The sequence below is a fragment of the Balaenoptera acutorostrata genome, chromosome 5, assembly GCF_949987535.1.
Source record: "Balaenoptera acutorostrata chromosome 5, mBalAcu1.1, whole genome shotgun sequence".
NCBI lineage: Eukaryota > Metazoa > Chordata > Mammalia > Artiodactyla > Balaenopteridae > Balaenoptera > Balaenoptera acutorostrata.
Genome location: NC_080068.1, coordinates 72,027,578 through 72,045,214, shown reverse-complemented (window position 1 = coordinate 72,045,214; position 17,637 = coordinate 72,027,578). Strand labels below are relative to the sequence as shown.

At 40.7% G+C, this 17,637-nt stretch overlaps 1 protein-coding gene across 4 annotated transcripts in view; it reads right to left on the bottom strand.

Moving 5' to 3' along the window:
• CORIN (corin, serine peptidase) overlaps positions 1-17,637 on the bottom strand; it is a 261,407-nt gene that overhangs the window by 99,092 nt on the left and 144,678 nt on the right. For all 4 annotated transcript variants that reach the window (XM_007180752.3, XM_007180749.2, XM_007180751.2 and 1 more), the window contains exon 6: positions 3,937-4,050. In XM_007180752.3, the coding sequence (XP_007180814.2) occupies positions 3,937-4,050 (114 nt within the window). The remainder of the gene's footprint in view (positions 1-3,936; positions 4,051-17,637) is intronic.

Below are 17,637 nucleotides of genomic sequence, written 5' to 3'. Positions count from 1 at the left end.
GGCAGCCTGACTTAGGACCTTACAATATTAATCACTATACTGTATGGTAATTAGTAGAACTAATTATACTAACTAGGATAATTAGTTAACTCAGTATAATTAGTTCACCACAGTCCTCAAAAATAAATCAACCAATGTTACCCCAAATTCAGAGCAAATGACTTCCAAAAGTATTTGACAGAGGTTTATGTGGCACAAAGTACGGGGACTTTGTGGCAGCTATTTTCCCTGTGACAACCATTTTCCTGGAGGCTTTCTCATTCATTTGCTAAGCACCTGCTCTGTACCAGACACTGTCCTACAGCTGGTTATAGAATCAAAAGATCATAGAATGTTAGCAGCAAAAGAGACACCAGACACCCTCTAGGGCAGTGGTTTCAAACCTGGCTGCACACGAGAATCACTGGGGGAGTTTTACAAAGGTACTGCTGCCTGGGCACCCCCTCCAGACCAATGGAATTAGAATCCCCGCAGGTGGGGCTTCCTGGAGATGCAATTGTGCTGCCAGCCTTGATGACAAGGAAAACCTGGAGAAGTAGCCTGCCTCGAGCTACAGAGCTAGAAATTAAAAAAACAAAACAAAAAAAACCCTTAATCTTCAAAAATCTTTTCGCTATACCACTAAAATTGCTCTAGGTGGTTAGAAATCGGTCCATTTTACTGATTAGAAAGAGACTGATAAACATGGCAAAATGAGTTGCCAGGGAGGGTCAGTAAGCAGGCCCAGATACCTGGAGAGCCCCTGTAAAAGACAATTATCTCCCTCAGCATAATAGAGCATCCAAACTAAACATTTTCCTGTCTTTCATGAATGATCGGAGTACAATCATTCACCAAATTCACACTTTTATGGACATGGGCAAGTCAAAGGCAGCACAGTTTAGAGAAAACAGTTAAATTTGGACCCATTCAGGAGTGGGTTCAAATCTAGCACTTTGAGCCACTGGCAAATTCATTCATGGCCGTGAGCCTCGGCTCTGCATCTGAACAAAAAGGAATAATACTTCGTTTGCTGAAAATTCAATCAAATCATGTAGGTAAATGCTTCTTGTACAGTTGATGAGGGAACTCACAAATAGCAAATCCCTTCCCTTCCTTCCTTGGAAGGCAATCCCCCTCCTGTACCCGCCAGGACCCTCAGAACGTGGCAAATCCTTGTACTCCCACTGGGAAGCCCAGCAAAGTTTCCTTCTCCCCGCAGGAGTATCTGTGGGTTGCATCCCAGCTCTGATCTGTATCCACGCCCTAATTCAGACTTCACACTATTCCTTCACTGCAGGGTGGTGACAACAGGAAGGTGGCACCTTCTATAAACATGCGTGCTGAAATGCCACAAGCACTGAATGTTAAAGCTCAGAGGCAGATGTCCTTGTAAGGTCAGGACAATTGCATGCAAAGCTCTCAATGTCCAACTAAGCATTTTCATAGACAAGTATTCTGAAGGGATGTACTTCCTCAACAAACTAAGCCAAATGGTTTTTGAAGTGTGGTTATGAAGAAGGCCCATGTCTTAATAAACTCTTGCACTCCTAGGATATTGCTGAATACCTTGCATAATAATAATACTACCTTCTTTGTTCAGTCACTGACTAGGAAAATTTACTCCTTCAAATTCAGTTTCAACAAATGCAGCAGAAATCTCTTACTGTTTAAAGTGCAATGCTCAGTGTAGTGGAGGAACATAATCATGAAGCCAGTGTTAGCCCAGCACTGGGGGTAGAGGCACACGCAGAATTTGAATATGACATAACATGGGCCATAATTGGGAGATAAACAAGAGATTCCACTGTAACTCCCATTACTGTATATAATTCTACTGAACCACTTAAAATCCCTACTGTAGGTGCTTTACACAATATTTGTTCCCAAGTCCACAGCAATACTCCCTAATGTAAATAAACATCCTAAAAAAATGTTTTTCATGTACAATCACATGCCATAGGTTTTTCTGAAGAGAGAATTCCAAATTATAAAAACAAATATCTTAGTGAAAACATTTCCCAAAAATATGGTGGCTTAACTGAAATTCTACAGGATGCTAGATATTATGCAAAATAAATAAATGCATGAATAAATTAATTAATTAATTAATTAAAGGTGAGGGTATACATAAACAAATAATTTTGAGGAAACACCAAGTCAAGATAAAATTAATGTGTTTTTTTTAAACTGTGGGATTTATCAGAACCTTTAATGAACGAATATGTATTGTAGCTCTCTAAGAAGTAGATCTGATAGACAGCATTTCTCAAACTTATTTTTTTCCCAAGCATTTTTCAAGACTCAGGTACTATGGGACACCAGTTTGGGAAACACTGACCCTAAATATTACCATAATATACTGTCTTTCAAAACTTATGGTAAATAAACATCCTAACCCTTCATATGGAGAAGAGTTGGTCCACCTGGCAAACACACCAGAGGAATCTTTCAACTCAGGTGAGCAACTGAGATGAGCCCTTATAAAGCCTTGGTAACCCCTACAGGGAATAAAACACAGCTTTTCCCACAGTAACTATTGCTGGTCATGTAACCATTAGAAAGCAATTCGAACACCATTGCATATGGTCCTGTTTCGGATGCAGATCCTGCAATGTATTCTTGAGGCTAATTTTTCCTTTTTATCTGTTGCATGATTGCAAATCAATTTGAGAACTGAATATAAATCTGATATGGAGTGAATGTCTGTGTCTGCCCAAAATTTGTATGTTGAAGCCCTAGACCCCAGCATGACTGTATTTGGAGACAGGGCCTGTGAGGAGGTGATAAAGGTCATAAGGGTGGGACCCTAACTGAATAGGGCTCATACCCTTGTAAGAAGAGGCAGAGGGCTTCCCTGGTGGCGCAGTGGTTGAGAATCTGCCTGCTAATGCAGGGGACACGGGTTCGAGCCCTGGTCTGGGAAGATCCCACATGCCACGGAGCAGCTGGGCCCGTGAGCCACAATTGCTGAGCCTGCGCGTCTGGAGCCTGTGCCCCGCGACGGGAGGGGCCGCGATAGAGAAAGGCCCGCGCACCGCGATGAAGAGCGGTCCCCGCACCGCGATGAAGAGTGGCCCCCGCTTGCCGCAACTGGAGAAAGCCCTCGCACGAACCGAAGACCCAACACAGCCAAAAATAAATAAATAAATAAATAAATAAATAAATAAGAAAATCCTTTTAAAAAAAAAAAAAAAAAAAAAAAGAAGAGGCAGAGACAGCAGAGCTCTCTCTCCTCCCCTCTCCCTTCTTGGACTTTCCAGCCTCCAGAACTGTGAGAAGATACATTTCTGCTGTTTAAGGCACCCAGCCTGTGGTATTTTGTAAGGCAGCCCAAGCAGACAAATACGATATTGGACAAACCACCGTTTTAGTCAAAATGACTGATCAAATCAATGGTAAGTAAATTGAGGATATTTAAGGCTGAATCTACCGATCCATGGATACAAAACAGTCCTTGCCATCACTCTCTCCAGATTTAGAGGAAGCACAAACGAACAAAAGATTTTGCATCTTCTGTGTCACCACTGTTAAAAATCATGAGGGTAAAAAATTTTCCTATTAAAAATATTCTTTTTCTAAAAAAGTTGACCTTTATACTCAAAGCTTTAAAGACAAAAACAAAAACCCTCACCCACACAAAATAAACAGAAAGCCCTTTCCCAATTTTAAGATGCTTTAAGCAAAAACACTTCAGTCCCTGATCTGTTCCAACGCACATCTAGCTGTCAAGTTCCTAATGAATTCAGGCCTTTGGAAGGTGTGCAAACACGCAGCTGTCACACGGAGTGAGGGAAGATAAACACATTTGCTCACTTAAGAAAAGCAAACTAAAAGAAGTCCACCCAAGTGCCGGGTGGTTGTCAGTACTGGACAATGGAACGGCGCTGGTTTCCAGGCCCCTGAATGGAATCCCTGTCCCCCCCCCAGACAAACCCCACACAGCCTGTCACATACTGCAATGAGTCTCGTCACTCCAGTCGCCACAGTCGTTGTAGCCATTACACAGCAGTTTCCTGGGGACACAGATGCCACTGGCACACAGAAAGTTCTCGCCCCCTCCGCAGAGCACTGAAAAAAAGGGCAGAAAAACAATGCCAAAATAAATAAGAGGTGTGGTTTTTTTCCCCTTTTAAAAATAGGAGAAATAAAGGACAGAAAGAAAACCTTCCCTTGCTATTCAACAGATGTGCTTCCCAATTCCCTCAGTTTCATTATCATCAATTTTTCTGTGGCCTTCTAGAACATTAATTGTAAAATTACCTGGAAAGACTACAAAGAGTGTTTGCCTGAGAAAAGCAAAAGGAAATTCACCAGTGGGTTTTCACAGCACAAGACAGCAGCCTCGTCAATTGCACAACTTAGGTGGGGAAAAAATACCAGATGGGAGTATTTTTCTTAATAACAGAAAATTATTTCAAAGTGAAATGTTATTTATTGAACAAACATTAAAAAAAAACCCACAAAAACCCTCTCTTTCTACACCGCTGCTCAATGTCCTGCAGAGAAAGGTACAGTTACGAATAGTTGATACATGCTTGAACACAGGCTTAGAGACCCCATGCCTTGTATTTGAAATATATTTATTTACTTGCTTTAATAAAAATGCCAGTTAAAAATGTCAGGGTCTATTTTGGCATAAGGAATGTGAAACAACATTAGCTAATAATATTTTCATTCTTTTCCTTAACACGGTTGCATTTTAGTATTCTTTGCTTTAAGTATTACAGTGTTCTTCTTCTTCTCAAAATTCAACAAATATTCAATTGTTTCAAAATTACATCAGACACAGAATGTAAGAGAAGAAGCTAGAAAGATTTTTCTAAGGGAAACCATTAATGAAAGGATGTCAATTCAACAAAATGGGTTTTAAAATACACTTCAATATGTGGTAATATGCATCAAATGCTTTTTAAATGTGTAAACCTTTGACCCAGAAATCTTATTTCTGCTCTTCATACAAAGGAAATGATTATGAATAAGTGCAAAATTTAATATTTAAGGATATTCATACCATCATGGTTTATCACAAGGAAACTATGAAATAACAACTATGCAATAATAGGAGACTGGTTAAATAAATTTTGATAGCTCCATAATAAGGAATACTGTTATAGCCATTGAAAATTATATTGTAAAAAATAATGTCCTGGGCCAAAGTTCAAGATAATTTAAGTGTAAAAACACCATTTGGGGGACTTCCCTGGTGGAGCAATGGTTAAGAATCCGCCTGCCAATGCAGGGGACGCGGGTTCGATCCCTGGTCCGGGAAGATCCCACATGCCGCAGAGCAACTAGTCCGTGTGCCACAACTACTGAGCCTGCGCTCTAGAGCCCGTGAGCCACAACTACTGAGCCCCCATGCCACAACTACTGAAGCCCGTGCGCCTAGAGACCGTGCTCCGCAACAAGAGAATCCACCGCAATGAGAAGCCCGTGCACCGCAACGAAGAGTAGCCCCCGCTCGCCGCAACTAGAGAAAGCCCATGTGCAGCAATAAAGACCCAACACAGCCATAAATAAATAAATAAATAAAAATTTTTTTTAAAGTTAAAAAAATAAAAAAATTTAAAAACAGCATTTGGTTCTGAAAAAGCATAATACAATCTGGCCTAGAAGGAAGCATATCTAAGGTTACTATGATTATCCCTGGTATTGGGATTGAAAGTGATTTTTTTCTTCATTGTATTTTACTCTGTATTTTACAAGTGTTCTTATAATGATCATGTCTTACTTTTATAATCAGAAAAAAAAAAAACAACTAACTTTTTTCATGAGTTCCCAATTCAGAGTAACGGTAAATAAATATAACCCTCCCGAAACTTGTTTGTGTAACTCTCTGTCTCCCTGCCACAAAAGTTAGTGGGATCAGCCTTGTGGTCTCCTGCTGGTCACTGTCACCACCCCCCTGAACCATGCTCCTTGATGAGATGAACCTTGTTGTCTAACTAAAGGGAACCAGGACATATGGAGCATTTAACTCCGAAGCTGAAACGCAGAAAAGTTCAGACTGAACATTCCAGGCAGTAAGGTCCATGCCACTCATATGTCCCGTGTTCCCCAGCAGAGTGGCTGGCACTCAGGAGGTTCTTAATTAATGGGAAAAAGTCACCTCCATCTCAATGGGGCACAATATATTGCCACGAGGCAAAAGAAAAAATGCAATTGATGGATTATTTTCCAATGCTATCAAGGAATCAGTTTCGATTTGCTGAACATTAAGTACTAGTCATTTTGGTATGTTTCTTCTGATGCTAATTCATGTGTAACCTTCACAATATCAACAATGAAAGTCTGGTTTTCCATTATATCCCATGATTTCTGCACCAATACAAATGGCATCTACGGATTTCAACTGCCAAGACATGAAACATGCTTATGTTTTGTATAGTCTTGATTCGGCACAGGACTGTACTCTATAGCTACAGACAGAGACTCCTAAAGGGTATACAGGAAACCAGATATAAAATGAAAAAGCAAAACATTAAAGATTTTACCGGCCAGTCTATACAATAGCCTCTCTCTAGGGTTAAGAGAAAATTTTCAAGGAATAAGTGTTTATCCTATTGTGAGCTTGTTTCTGCATTATAGTAGAGAGTGCAGAAATTCCATCTGCCTGCATTTCAGCAGCTGCAATGCCTCAGAAGAATTATTGCATTCCTTACATTATGGCTCTGATGAGTCCTTGGGAAATGTAGCTGAAAGCTCAACATTAAATAGCTAACATCTAGGTTTCATCTTTAAGAACCTATATATTTTACTCCAATAAAGCCATTCTTGTGTATGGTTATATCAAACCTGGATCAAATTTAAAATATGGCATTGCTTGCATTGTTTTGATTATCGATATCCTGTGTCTTTGCTGATGCATCAGAAACTGACTTCTTTTGTGTGGTTTCTCAGTTGGAGATATGGCTGCCCATGGTTTTAGGACATTGAAAATTGTTTCTTTCTTCTTATTCTTTTTTTGCAAGTTCTTTGGACATTCATAGTTTCATTAATCAATACTATTTTTGTACAATCAGGATAGCTTTGTACATTCTCTTCCTGTTTGATTTCTTCCTAACCTGTATTCAGAATCTCCACTATTATTTGTGAAAAACTGTTCAACTAGCAAAGCATTTCAGACATATCTCATTTACAATTTCCAAAGAGCCCCATAAAGTACACAGGTAAGAATTCTATCACAACTTCCTTGGGGTAAGTGATAATTTACAAATAGAGGAACTAGAGTATCATGTGGTTAAGACAGCATCTACCCAAAGCCATGGAGTTAGGAAAAGGTGAAAACCACCCCAGAATCGTGAGGTCCGGGCTCCAGGTCTAATCCTCCACACCATACCCACTCCCCATTTCTAGTACACAGCCAGTTGATGGGCGCTGAGTTCAAGGGTACCAGGTTCAGGTAAAAGTTCAAACTTGCCTTTATTTTCCTCTCTAAACAAAAGATAAACGTCTGTCCTCAGGTGAACTGGACCAGATGAGATGACATTTTTGTGAACTCTCGGTTTTTGGAGAACACACTGAGAGAGCTCTTAACAAGTTTCTGGAGAGATTTTTCAACCATAATTGACTGTCTTATAACAATCATCTTCCAATAGCCTTTAGACTGAGCCCTTAAGATGACGAAGGGAGATTCCCTGAGGTGAAGTCATGCTATACAGTCTTGACACCATTTCCACTAACATCATCTATAACTCTAAGAGGTATATATTGGACTTTAAATCAATGGCAATGACTTTACAAGATTCTTTCATTGATTGAATGAATATTTACTATCGATTATGTGCTGGGCATTACTGTAGCAGTAATTACAGATACAGCAGTAAAGAAAACAAAACTACTTCCCCACCTTCACGTAGCATGTATTCTACCGATCATCATCTGATAAAGATACTTTTACTAACTAAAGATGCTTCACCACCAAAGTTACTTACATTTATACATGTGACAATTAATTAATATTAACACAATGACAGCAGTATACAAAGACTTATTGCCTAAGATACTGGTTTACATGTCCAAATGATGAGGACAATTATGAATCACCTGGACTTCTGAATTTCATGGATTCTGAAGAGCATACACCCCTGCGGATGATCAGCTCTTTTCAGTCTTCTTGTTTCCGAAAACAGTCTGCTGAAATAACATCCATAGCCTGAAACAAACTTTAGATTTTCTGCAACTGCTTCCAGCCCTATCAGTTCTCTCTGTCTGTGTATTATGGGCAGCATTTATATTGGCAAATGCTCTCATTACTCTGCTTGTTAACTTTTAGAGTCTTTTTCAGAAATTACTCACCAATCTCTGACTGCATAGTATCCTCATTCACCGTGACTTTGAGTCCTTGTTTAAAGTCTAAAGCTCAAGTTCAACTCTATCTCTGAAGAGAAAGCCGACCTGGCACACAGCTTTGTCCCCTGCACCCATACTGAGAGCTTGTCAGCACTTCATTCCACATGCTGCTCGAAATTAAGTTACTATAAACCACTATTGCTCTTACCTTTTACAAAGTTATTTGACCATATGAAAAAGAATGAGTGTAATCTTATAGCAGCTGATGCAAGAATACTTCTTGGGAAGAGTGTTGTATCTCCCCATAATAGGTTGATAAGAAGATTGGGGTGAAAGATAAGAGGTGAGAGAGGAGAAAGGAAATCCAAGTGGACGGTCAATAATTAAACTTGGTCTTTACTCTGCCTTCTAAGTCATATGTACTCGATGGCCCTTCCTTTTGTTGAATATCAAGATGTCTGGAGTACGTATGGATGGATATCAAAAAGCTCTGTATGAAAAGAATGAGATCCCCCTGGAGAGAGACAGGAAACTGTGCTGTTGGGCATTGTCTTGGGAGAGAGAGAAATTACAAACTTGGCTGAGTCTCCCTGAGGGGCTGTATAGAGAAGACTCTTTGGAAAACAGAAATATCTAAAGGGACGTTTCAAGTTGTTGATGGGAGGTGCAATCACTTCCTCCATCTGCCATAGGGAATCAGCAAAGATTATGTTGCTTTCTGATATTCTCACTCATTTATTTAATCAATTTGGCACTCTTCTAAGAGCTTGAATACAGAATAGATCCCTTGCTTTGCAGACATTATAGTCTACGGAGACAAACAATATCAATGGATATAATAAGAAGAAAATTATTATATATTAGGTCAGAAGGTAATAAGTGCTATAAAGACAAAAAAGAGTACAACGGACTAAGAGAGAGAGGAGATGTGGGGATGGGGTAATACAGGTCCCCAGATTAATTAGGGTGCCAGGGCAGGTCTCATTGAACGTTGACATTTGAACAACTTCAAAGATGGAGGGAGTTAACCAAATCTCAGGGGAAGATTTCAGCCCAGAAGCAAAGACCCTCAGGCAGGAACACGGCTGGCAGGCATCAGGAACACTAAGGAGACCCATGTGGCTAAAGCAGAGAGAGTAAAAGGGTAGAGAAGCTAAGGGATGAGGCAGAGAGGAAGAGAGGGCCCAACCACAGAGGGCTTTGTAAGGGCTTTGTAGCTTAGACAAGAAAAAAAAAAAGGAGTCATTACAAGGTTTGAGTAAAGAGTAGCATGATCTGACTTATGTTTTCAAGGATCTCTGCCTGTTGTGTTGAAAATACTCCAGAGAGGCAAGGGACACAGTAGGGAATAACAGTTAGGAGCCTACTGGAGCAATCCAGGAAGAGATGATGGCGGCTTGGAGGTGGTAGCAGTGGAGGGGCTGAGACACAATTGGATACTGGATGTATTTTGAAAGTAGGGGCAGGAGAGTTTCCTGGCCCATTAGATGAAAGTTGTGAAAGGCAAGAGCCAATGATGGCTTCAAGTTTCCAGCCAGATGACAAGAACTGCCATCTGCTGAGATGAGGAAGGCTACTGGAAGAGAAAGACCAAGGGGAAAAAATCAGGAGTTATCATTTGGACACGCTGGGTCTGACATATACAAGAGACGCCCAGCTGGAAATGCCGAGGAGACAACTGGGTACATAAGTTCAAAGTCCAGGAAAGAGGACAGGACTACAAATATAAATGTATGCGTCATCAGCAAATCGATTTAAAGCCGGTGTGCCTGGATGAGATCATGAGAGGAATGGCTAGTGAAGAGGAAGACTCAGTGAGATGCTGCAGCGAAGATGGATAAGGGCTGAACTATTAAACCCCGTGTGTAACAGCTACAGGGAAGAGGAGAAGCCAGCAAAGAGGCTGAGGAGTGGCCCCGGTGGTAGAAGGAAACCCAGCAGGTGAGTATGTTATCCTGGAAGCCAAGGAAAGGAAAGTGTATCAAAGAGGAGGAAGTGATCAGCTGTGCCAGAAGCTGCTGCTAAGTCAGGTAAGATGAAACTGAGAAATGGGGATGCGGATAAGAGCAGTTTCAATGGAGCAGTGAGGACAAAAGTCTGCTGGAGTATGTTGAAGAGAGAATGAGAAGAGAGGAAGTAGCTCAGAATGGAAGGACAAATCCTTTGCTGCAGAAGAGAATAGATAAATGGGGCAGCAGATTACAAGGGAAGTGGGGCAAAAAGAAATGCGGTTTTTAATGCTTTGTGTGAGTACATTCTTTGGAGGGAGCAGGGAGGGGTATTAAGTTCTGCCTATAGGTTGGCTCAGATCAAATAAATGATGATCACTTTTGAAGATACAGGAGCTCAGGGATGGAGGATCATGGATGTCAGGAATATAGTTATAATCTAAAAATGAAGCCTGTCTTATATCTGCCTGTTCCTTTAATCCCATCACTACAGTGTGACTTCCTCAGAAGTACCTGTCTTCTAAGGTGAGAAATCCTTCTCATTCTCTTCTTCCTCTTCTTCATCTGGTAGACATCTGTTAAACATGGGGGGCGAGGGGCACCCATGCTAGTCCCTTCTAATAGTACCATCAGAACGTGAACAAACAAACCCCTGTTACTTTATGACTCACATAATTTATATTAGCAGGAGATAAGTATTTGTTTGATTATACCCTCTCCCTTCTAGAACGTATGCTCCTTAAGAGAAGGAACTTTATCAGTTTTTCTCCCTGTTGTGTCCTGTCCTGAGTCTGGCGTGGAATTAAATATTTGTTAAATGAATAAATGAAGACTGAGAATAGAAGGTGCCCAGCAGGACCACATGATCACTCCTATTTCTTGGTCCTACATGTTCAAAGGCAATAAATATCTTACAATTTTATTATTTTAATTGCCAGAGGAATAAACTGCTGGTGAAGTACGATAATCGCTCTCTGTTACAGCAGGATACTCACTCAAACCCCCAGACAAGTCTGGCTTCTCAGCGGCATCTGCTCATATGTTAGGACAATGAGTATCAAAGACCCTTCTACCGGGGCTTCCCTGGTGGCGCAGTGGTTGAGAATCTGCCTGCTAATGCAGGGGACACGGGTTCGAGCCCTGGTCTGGGAAGATCCCACATGCCACGGAGCAGCTGGGCCCGTGAGCCACAATTGCTGAGCCTGCGCGTCTGGAGCCTGTGCCCCGCGACGGGAGGGGCCGCGATAGAGAAAGGCCCGCGCACCGCGATGAAGAGCGGTCCCCGCACCGCGATGAAGAGTGGCCCCCGCTTGCCGCAACTGGAGAAAGCCCTCGCACGAACCGAAGACCCAACACAGCCAAAAATAAATAAATAAATAAATAAATAAATAAGAAAATCCTTAAAAAAAAAAAAAAAAAACAAAGACCCTTCTACCTAAAATAATCTTCCCCACCGACCTGTGATGATGTATCTAACATTTTCCCAACACCTACACCCACGTTACCCATTCCTTGGGGTAAAATGGTGGTTTTTAGATGAACTCTAGGATACCAAGGGACTTTGGGGTCACATCATGGGTTAAGGGGGTGTCTTGAGTCCCCTACTCCACTTCAACCAGAGAACTCTACCATTGCCTGCTTTATACATTTGAGTCCGTGTACAATTTCCTTTGAAAATGGGTTTCTGCTACCAAAAACAAGTTTGAAAACCCCTTCACCTTTAAGATTTTAAGTGTTCAGTTCAAGTCTGACAGAGCTTTTAATTAATTTTCTTGGCAATGAATACTTAGCTCTGAATTTAATTATAGAATGTTTAGATTTTCATTATACTTAGACTTGAAAGAATGGGACGCAAGAGGAGTAACTTCTTAAGAGGGGCGGGCATAGCAGGGAGGAGTTTAGGAAAGGTCTAAAACAAGAGAAATAAGCATGAGAGGTGAGACCTGGAACTACAGTGAACTGAGGACAGCCCTGTGTGAAAACGCAGTGGGCGTGGGTCTAATACTATGAGGCAAGAAATGCCACATCACCTTATTTTTCTAAATCAAGTTAATTCACTTAATCAAATTAATTCAATTAATCCCCACTCAAAAAGGTGAAAAGAAATATTCTTCAGGCATGTTTTGGGGGGGGCCTCTCCCTCCTTAGGGAGGTACAAGGATCCAAGGGAAGAACTGCGGAAGGGGCTTAGCTTTCAATTCTTCAGAGAATAGGTGGGGTAAGGGAGTCAAGGTTCTAAGCCCTCGGGGTTTATGGTAGACAGAACGCTCCATCACATCTGTGCCACAGAAGGGTCATGACAGGGCCACGGTCCCCAACATCAGCTTTCCCGGCTGCCCCACGCAGCCATGCCTCTCTGAGACCCTACCTCTTCCCCCAAGCAAGTACTAACCAGTCCCTGCTACGTAAGGGACATGCCAAAGCCCAGTCCCCTTCCAAGCCTTGGGGGATGTCTCCTCCATCCTCTGTGCCCACCTCTAACCCTCCCCCATGCCACCCCACTCTGGGTGATCACATAATCTCCGCTCAGTCATTTTCTCCTCAAGGCTGGTCCCCCTTTTCTGAGAATGCACAGATGACACCACACATCCTTTATGTTTCCTTAATAAATTGCTCTATTACACAGATTTTTCATTCATTGCAGAGAATGCAAATGACTCTATTAGCAACTTTCAACATCTTTTTACCAAGGTAGTATATGGTAGGCGGTCAGTAATCCCTGTTGCATAAATACACTTAAAGAGCTCTTAATTTAGATATTCTAAAAATAGAAGTGCCACATGATTTCCTCTTTTATGATCTGGGGTGACCGTCTTGCTGTGAAGACAAGGTAAAACCGGTCCCCTCACTACAGTCCAACTCTTTAGTTCCAAGTCCCTCAGTGCCTATTATACAATATGTTTTTCTTAGTGAGGAACCATCTCTGTCAAACTAATGTTCAAAGCAAGTTCAAAACAACTTCGCCAATTAAATGTCCTTAAGACTAAGGTACTCCTTGACTCAATTTTTTCCGCTCTGAAATAAAGCCATGCTTTGATTCAATGGAAACATTGCCAGCTGGCCTTTAGCTTAAATTTCTGAAAATAAGAGCTAAGTATACTTATTGCCTGTCTGACAGCATGAAGGAAGATCTATCATTCTATAGAAAAATCAATCATTGTAAAATTATCTAAAAATCATTAGCAGGAAACAAGAATAGATTTGTCACTGGTGGCACTCTGATAGGAGAGCAACGGAAATAGAGTTTAGAAAGCAGTTCATGTCCTCATTCAACATCTCAAGTAAAATCACAGTATAAAATAGAGTTAGATAAAACTTGCCCAGTAGATTTTAAATCTAATTAGACAGGGGAGAAAGTAAAGAAAGAGCAGAGTAAAAAGCAGGAAGTCAAGCTTTATGATCAGGGACTGGCAGAAATAGATCACCAAGCAGAAGTCTAAAGAAACTTTTTTGGAATCTTTATTCATTCAACAGCCGAGAGAGAGAGAGAGAGAAGGAAATTTTTAAAAATAAGAAAAACAACTTCCAAATAGGGATTGTCTAATTAAAAGAATATACTAGTTTACTACCTCAAGTTTTAGTGTCTAAAAGACTTAAATAGGATTCTGAACCAATTTTGTCAAAAATCATTGGAAAATAAGATATACACCAGGACTCTGTCATTTATCATTTCCTGCAAATAAGTGCAATAACGTAACTTCAAGTTTCTAAAGAACATAAGCAAGTTAGAAACTACATGTTTATAGTTGACCCTCTTGTCAGGGATTATTATCAGGCAGGCAGAGATTTCTAAATTCAGGTGTTTTTTTTTGCGGGGGAGGGAGGAGTGCTACTTTCTGAACTTGCTTTAGGAAATAAAACCTTTATTTTATAAACAAAGTAATTCTCACTTAGTGGTACTTAAAATACTTCTGAGATTTTCTCCAAACATGAGGCTGTCTCAAATGATATTTTGTGATTATTCATTATGAATCATAAAATGATAATGATGGTATATTATACACACAACCTTTGGCAGATTTCAGACAGCTGTTGAATGTTTTCTATAAAACAGTTAATGCATGCATATAAACCTATGAAAAATAAAGTAGATGTATATGATTTGGAAAGAAAATAGTCTCTTGCATGCATATGGTAGTATCTAAAAAGTTATACATATTAACATTTTTTTAGATCTTTATTAAATGTATAACTCGGTCAAGACATCTATGGAAAGACTCAGAAGAAAGACGAGCAAAGAAAAATAATCAGTTTTGAAGAGCCATTCCATGGTATTTTTCTTATTTGTTGGGCTACACAAATTGGACTGATCTCATTATACAAGTTAACAGTTTGTGAATTTCATTTTCAACTCAAACCAAATTTATTTTTAATCACAGTTTCTTTTATTTTTGTCTATTTTATGTATTGATAATCTAAAAGCTAGAACTAATTGTCTATGACTTCACAATACTGTGTAGCCTGAGACCCCAAAATAGAGTAAACATATGTATTTAGAATTTACTGTGAAAAGAACTTTGAAAAAATACCTTTCAAGAACAGATTGAGACAGGCTGGGTCCTGGGACCCTTTGGTGCAGTGCTGGCACCTGGACAAATGTCTCCTCCAGCAACAAAATACAAAGAAACTATAAGGGACTAAAAATAGCCGCATGCATGCGCAATTGGGGCAAGTTATGGACAACACCATAGAAAAAGACCACAAACCCAACTGCCGCTTCTAAAGAGCTGGGAGCAAAAACAGGGTGTTGAGAGCAAAAGCAGGGTACTACTCATGATCCCTGCACACAGCACTACCAGCGGAGTGGGCAGACCACCTAAGCCACACCTCTGGTCACCCACTGATCTGCCCCTTTCCCCACCTCAGGGAGCGAGCAAGGGAACCTGTTACAGGAGCCCCAGTAAAGACTTGCCTGCATTTCTTGTCTGGCCTCTTATCAATTTCTATTGATTAAGGAAGGCCAAGAACCCTGGTTGGTAACAAGATAACAGTTCTACCCTAATGTCTACAGATTCATTTCCAATCCCATGAAGACTGTACTACATCACTTTCCCACTTACTCTCTATTGTTAATTACTGTAACAGAATATTCCAACGCATTACCATTCCTAAAAATTCACTGATCTTCAGGATACTGTAGGATCTCACCTGTCTTCCAGAGCAGATTGCCAGTAGCTGGATGCCAAGATTCTGAAGCCCCAGGTTGGGGCTCTGCCCAAGACCCCCTCTGCTATCCATCCTCTTAACTGATCACAACAAACCCCATTCACTTGCCCCCATGCAGTAGGCCATGGAGACAGCACACGTTCCATTGGTTGAGTCAAGGCAGAGTCGGGAAAACCTAGATACTTCCAGCTACCTAACCCTTCAAGCTTAAACCACCCCCAAATAAGCAAGTCACTTCAATTCTAAATGCTATTATGATTAAAAGAAAATGGCGAGAAAATTAATTCATAAACACTCACCCTAATATCCATACTGATATTGACTGGGTCTACAGACAAGAAAAGCAATTATTCACAATGATGACCCTGAGATACCAAAATAAAAGTCGTTCTGTAGAAAAAGTACAGACTTGGATTTAACTTAAGCTATCTGTGCCGCTTTGAGCAAGTTATTTAACCTTTCAGGGCTTCAGTTTCCTTATCTGAATTCCACCTGCTTTGGAATCGTCTTTGAGTATATATTAATCAGTAATGGATGTAAAGCACCTGGCACCGAATCACATAAAGCCCACTATGTTCTGTTTACTAAGACTGGTAAGTGTATAATTCACTTCTGAAAGATGGCCATCACAAAGTGCTTAAAAATGCCTTTTGCTTAAAGCGTTATCCTGCAAATAACTAGAGCGTCCTATTCTCCAACCTTGTAGATATAGCACTGCCCACTTAGACCTGGAAGTGAGGGCAACTGAATTCTTCATAACAACCAAGACAACTGGAAAAGAACATAGCCTGAAGAGATCAACACACACGGGAATCAATATAACAACATCTAGGGATAGAATTCCTAACGTTTCTTTGGCTCAGAGACAAAAAAGGAAGTCAATTGCTCCAGGCAAGTTGACTTTTACTGTTGAATAGTTTGTGCCCTGTTAAATGATTTGCATGCTGGTGGAACAGGGAGGTCCCTGAATTCTCTCTCCCATGCTTCCTCCACTTTTCTACTCTGCGTGCCCTCCACAACACAGCTACATAAAATCTCTCCTAGTATCCCTGGTTACCAGTATTATATATAACAAAGCCACACAGACTAAACCTGACATGGAAAAATCAGCCTTGCCTAAAACTAAATATAAGCGCAATTTAATTAACTTGCATTCCAGAGTCATAGCTGCCAACTTACCAAGACTAGAAGACTGGGTACACAGTATCCAAGGGCTCAGAGCGAGGGGGAAAATATACTAAATTTTTCTCCAAAATCTTCACAGGATTCTCATGTTCCTTCGTACCTGTAAACAGGAATAATGTCCCCCTGTATACAAGATACGTGATCCAATCAGGCGGGCAAAATGAGCCAAGGCAGGAAGAAAAGATAGGTTAAGAGAGGCCGGAATTTCAGGAAAGACATACAGGAATTAGAAATGAATGGCAAGTAATCTGGCAACAAGGTCAGCCCTGAGTCAAGTAGGGAAAGGTTTACTTTACCCCTGAAAGGAGGAAAGACATTGCTGCACATAATGGGAAGTCAAAAACTACGTGCCTGTCACTAGAGACTCTCAATACTGCAATTTGAGCAGTGATGTAGTCTCATCTAAAAATACTCTACTGATCAACCTTCTGTGCTTAAGTTAATCCTGGGAAACTTTATAACATGAGGGTCAGCCAGTGGTGCATGGGTGGGGGGACTGAGCTCAGCATGGGTGTGATGCCCCTGGGTAAAGGTCCATTTTCTTCCACTTGCCAAAAGGATAAGTAACATGCAGTTTCCAAGCAGGAGCACAAGATGGCAGCCATACTCAGCACATAGACCCTATGCAGTGCCACAGGAGAGAACTCAGCCTGAGACCCTCACCACCTGACAGGTTGTGGAAATTCACAGGGAATTCCAGCTGGGAGGCTTCTCTTTTCTAAAGGGCATCCTTTGCTTGTGTCTGTAACTGGGTAAATGTGAAATCATGAAATCGCACTTCTGCCAATTATTACTACAGAGAAATAAAAAGTCTTTCCCGATTGATGCCTACTCATATCTTTGGCACATTTTTCTACTGGTTTTCTTCCTTACTGATTTATTGAAACTCCATTTGTTTCAATTATTTTTCTCCAGGCCATCACTTATTTGTCTTTTAAGTTAATAGTCTCTGCAGCTATAGAAAACTTTACATATACGTGAGGTCAACTGTATCAGTCTTTATGGTTTATGTCTTTATAAACCATATCTATATGTGTCGTAGAAAAGAAACTATAGGAGGGCA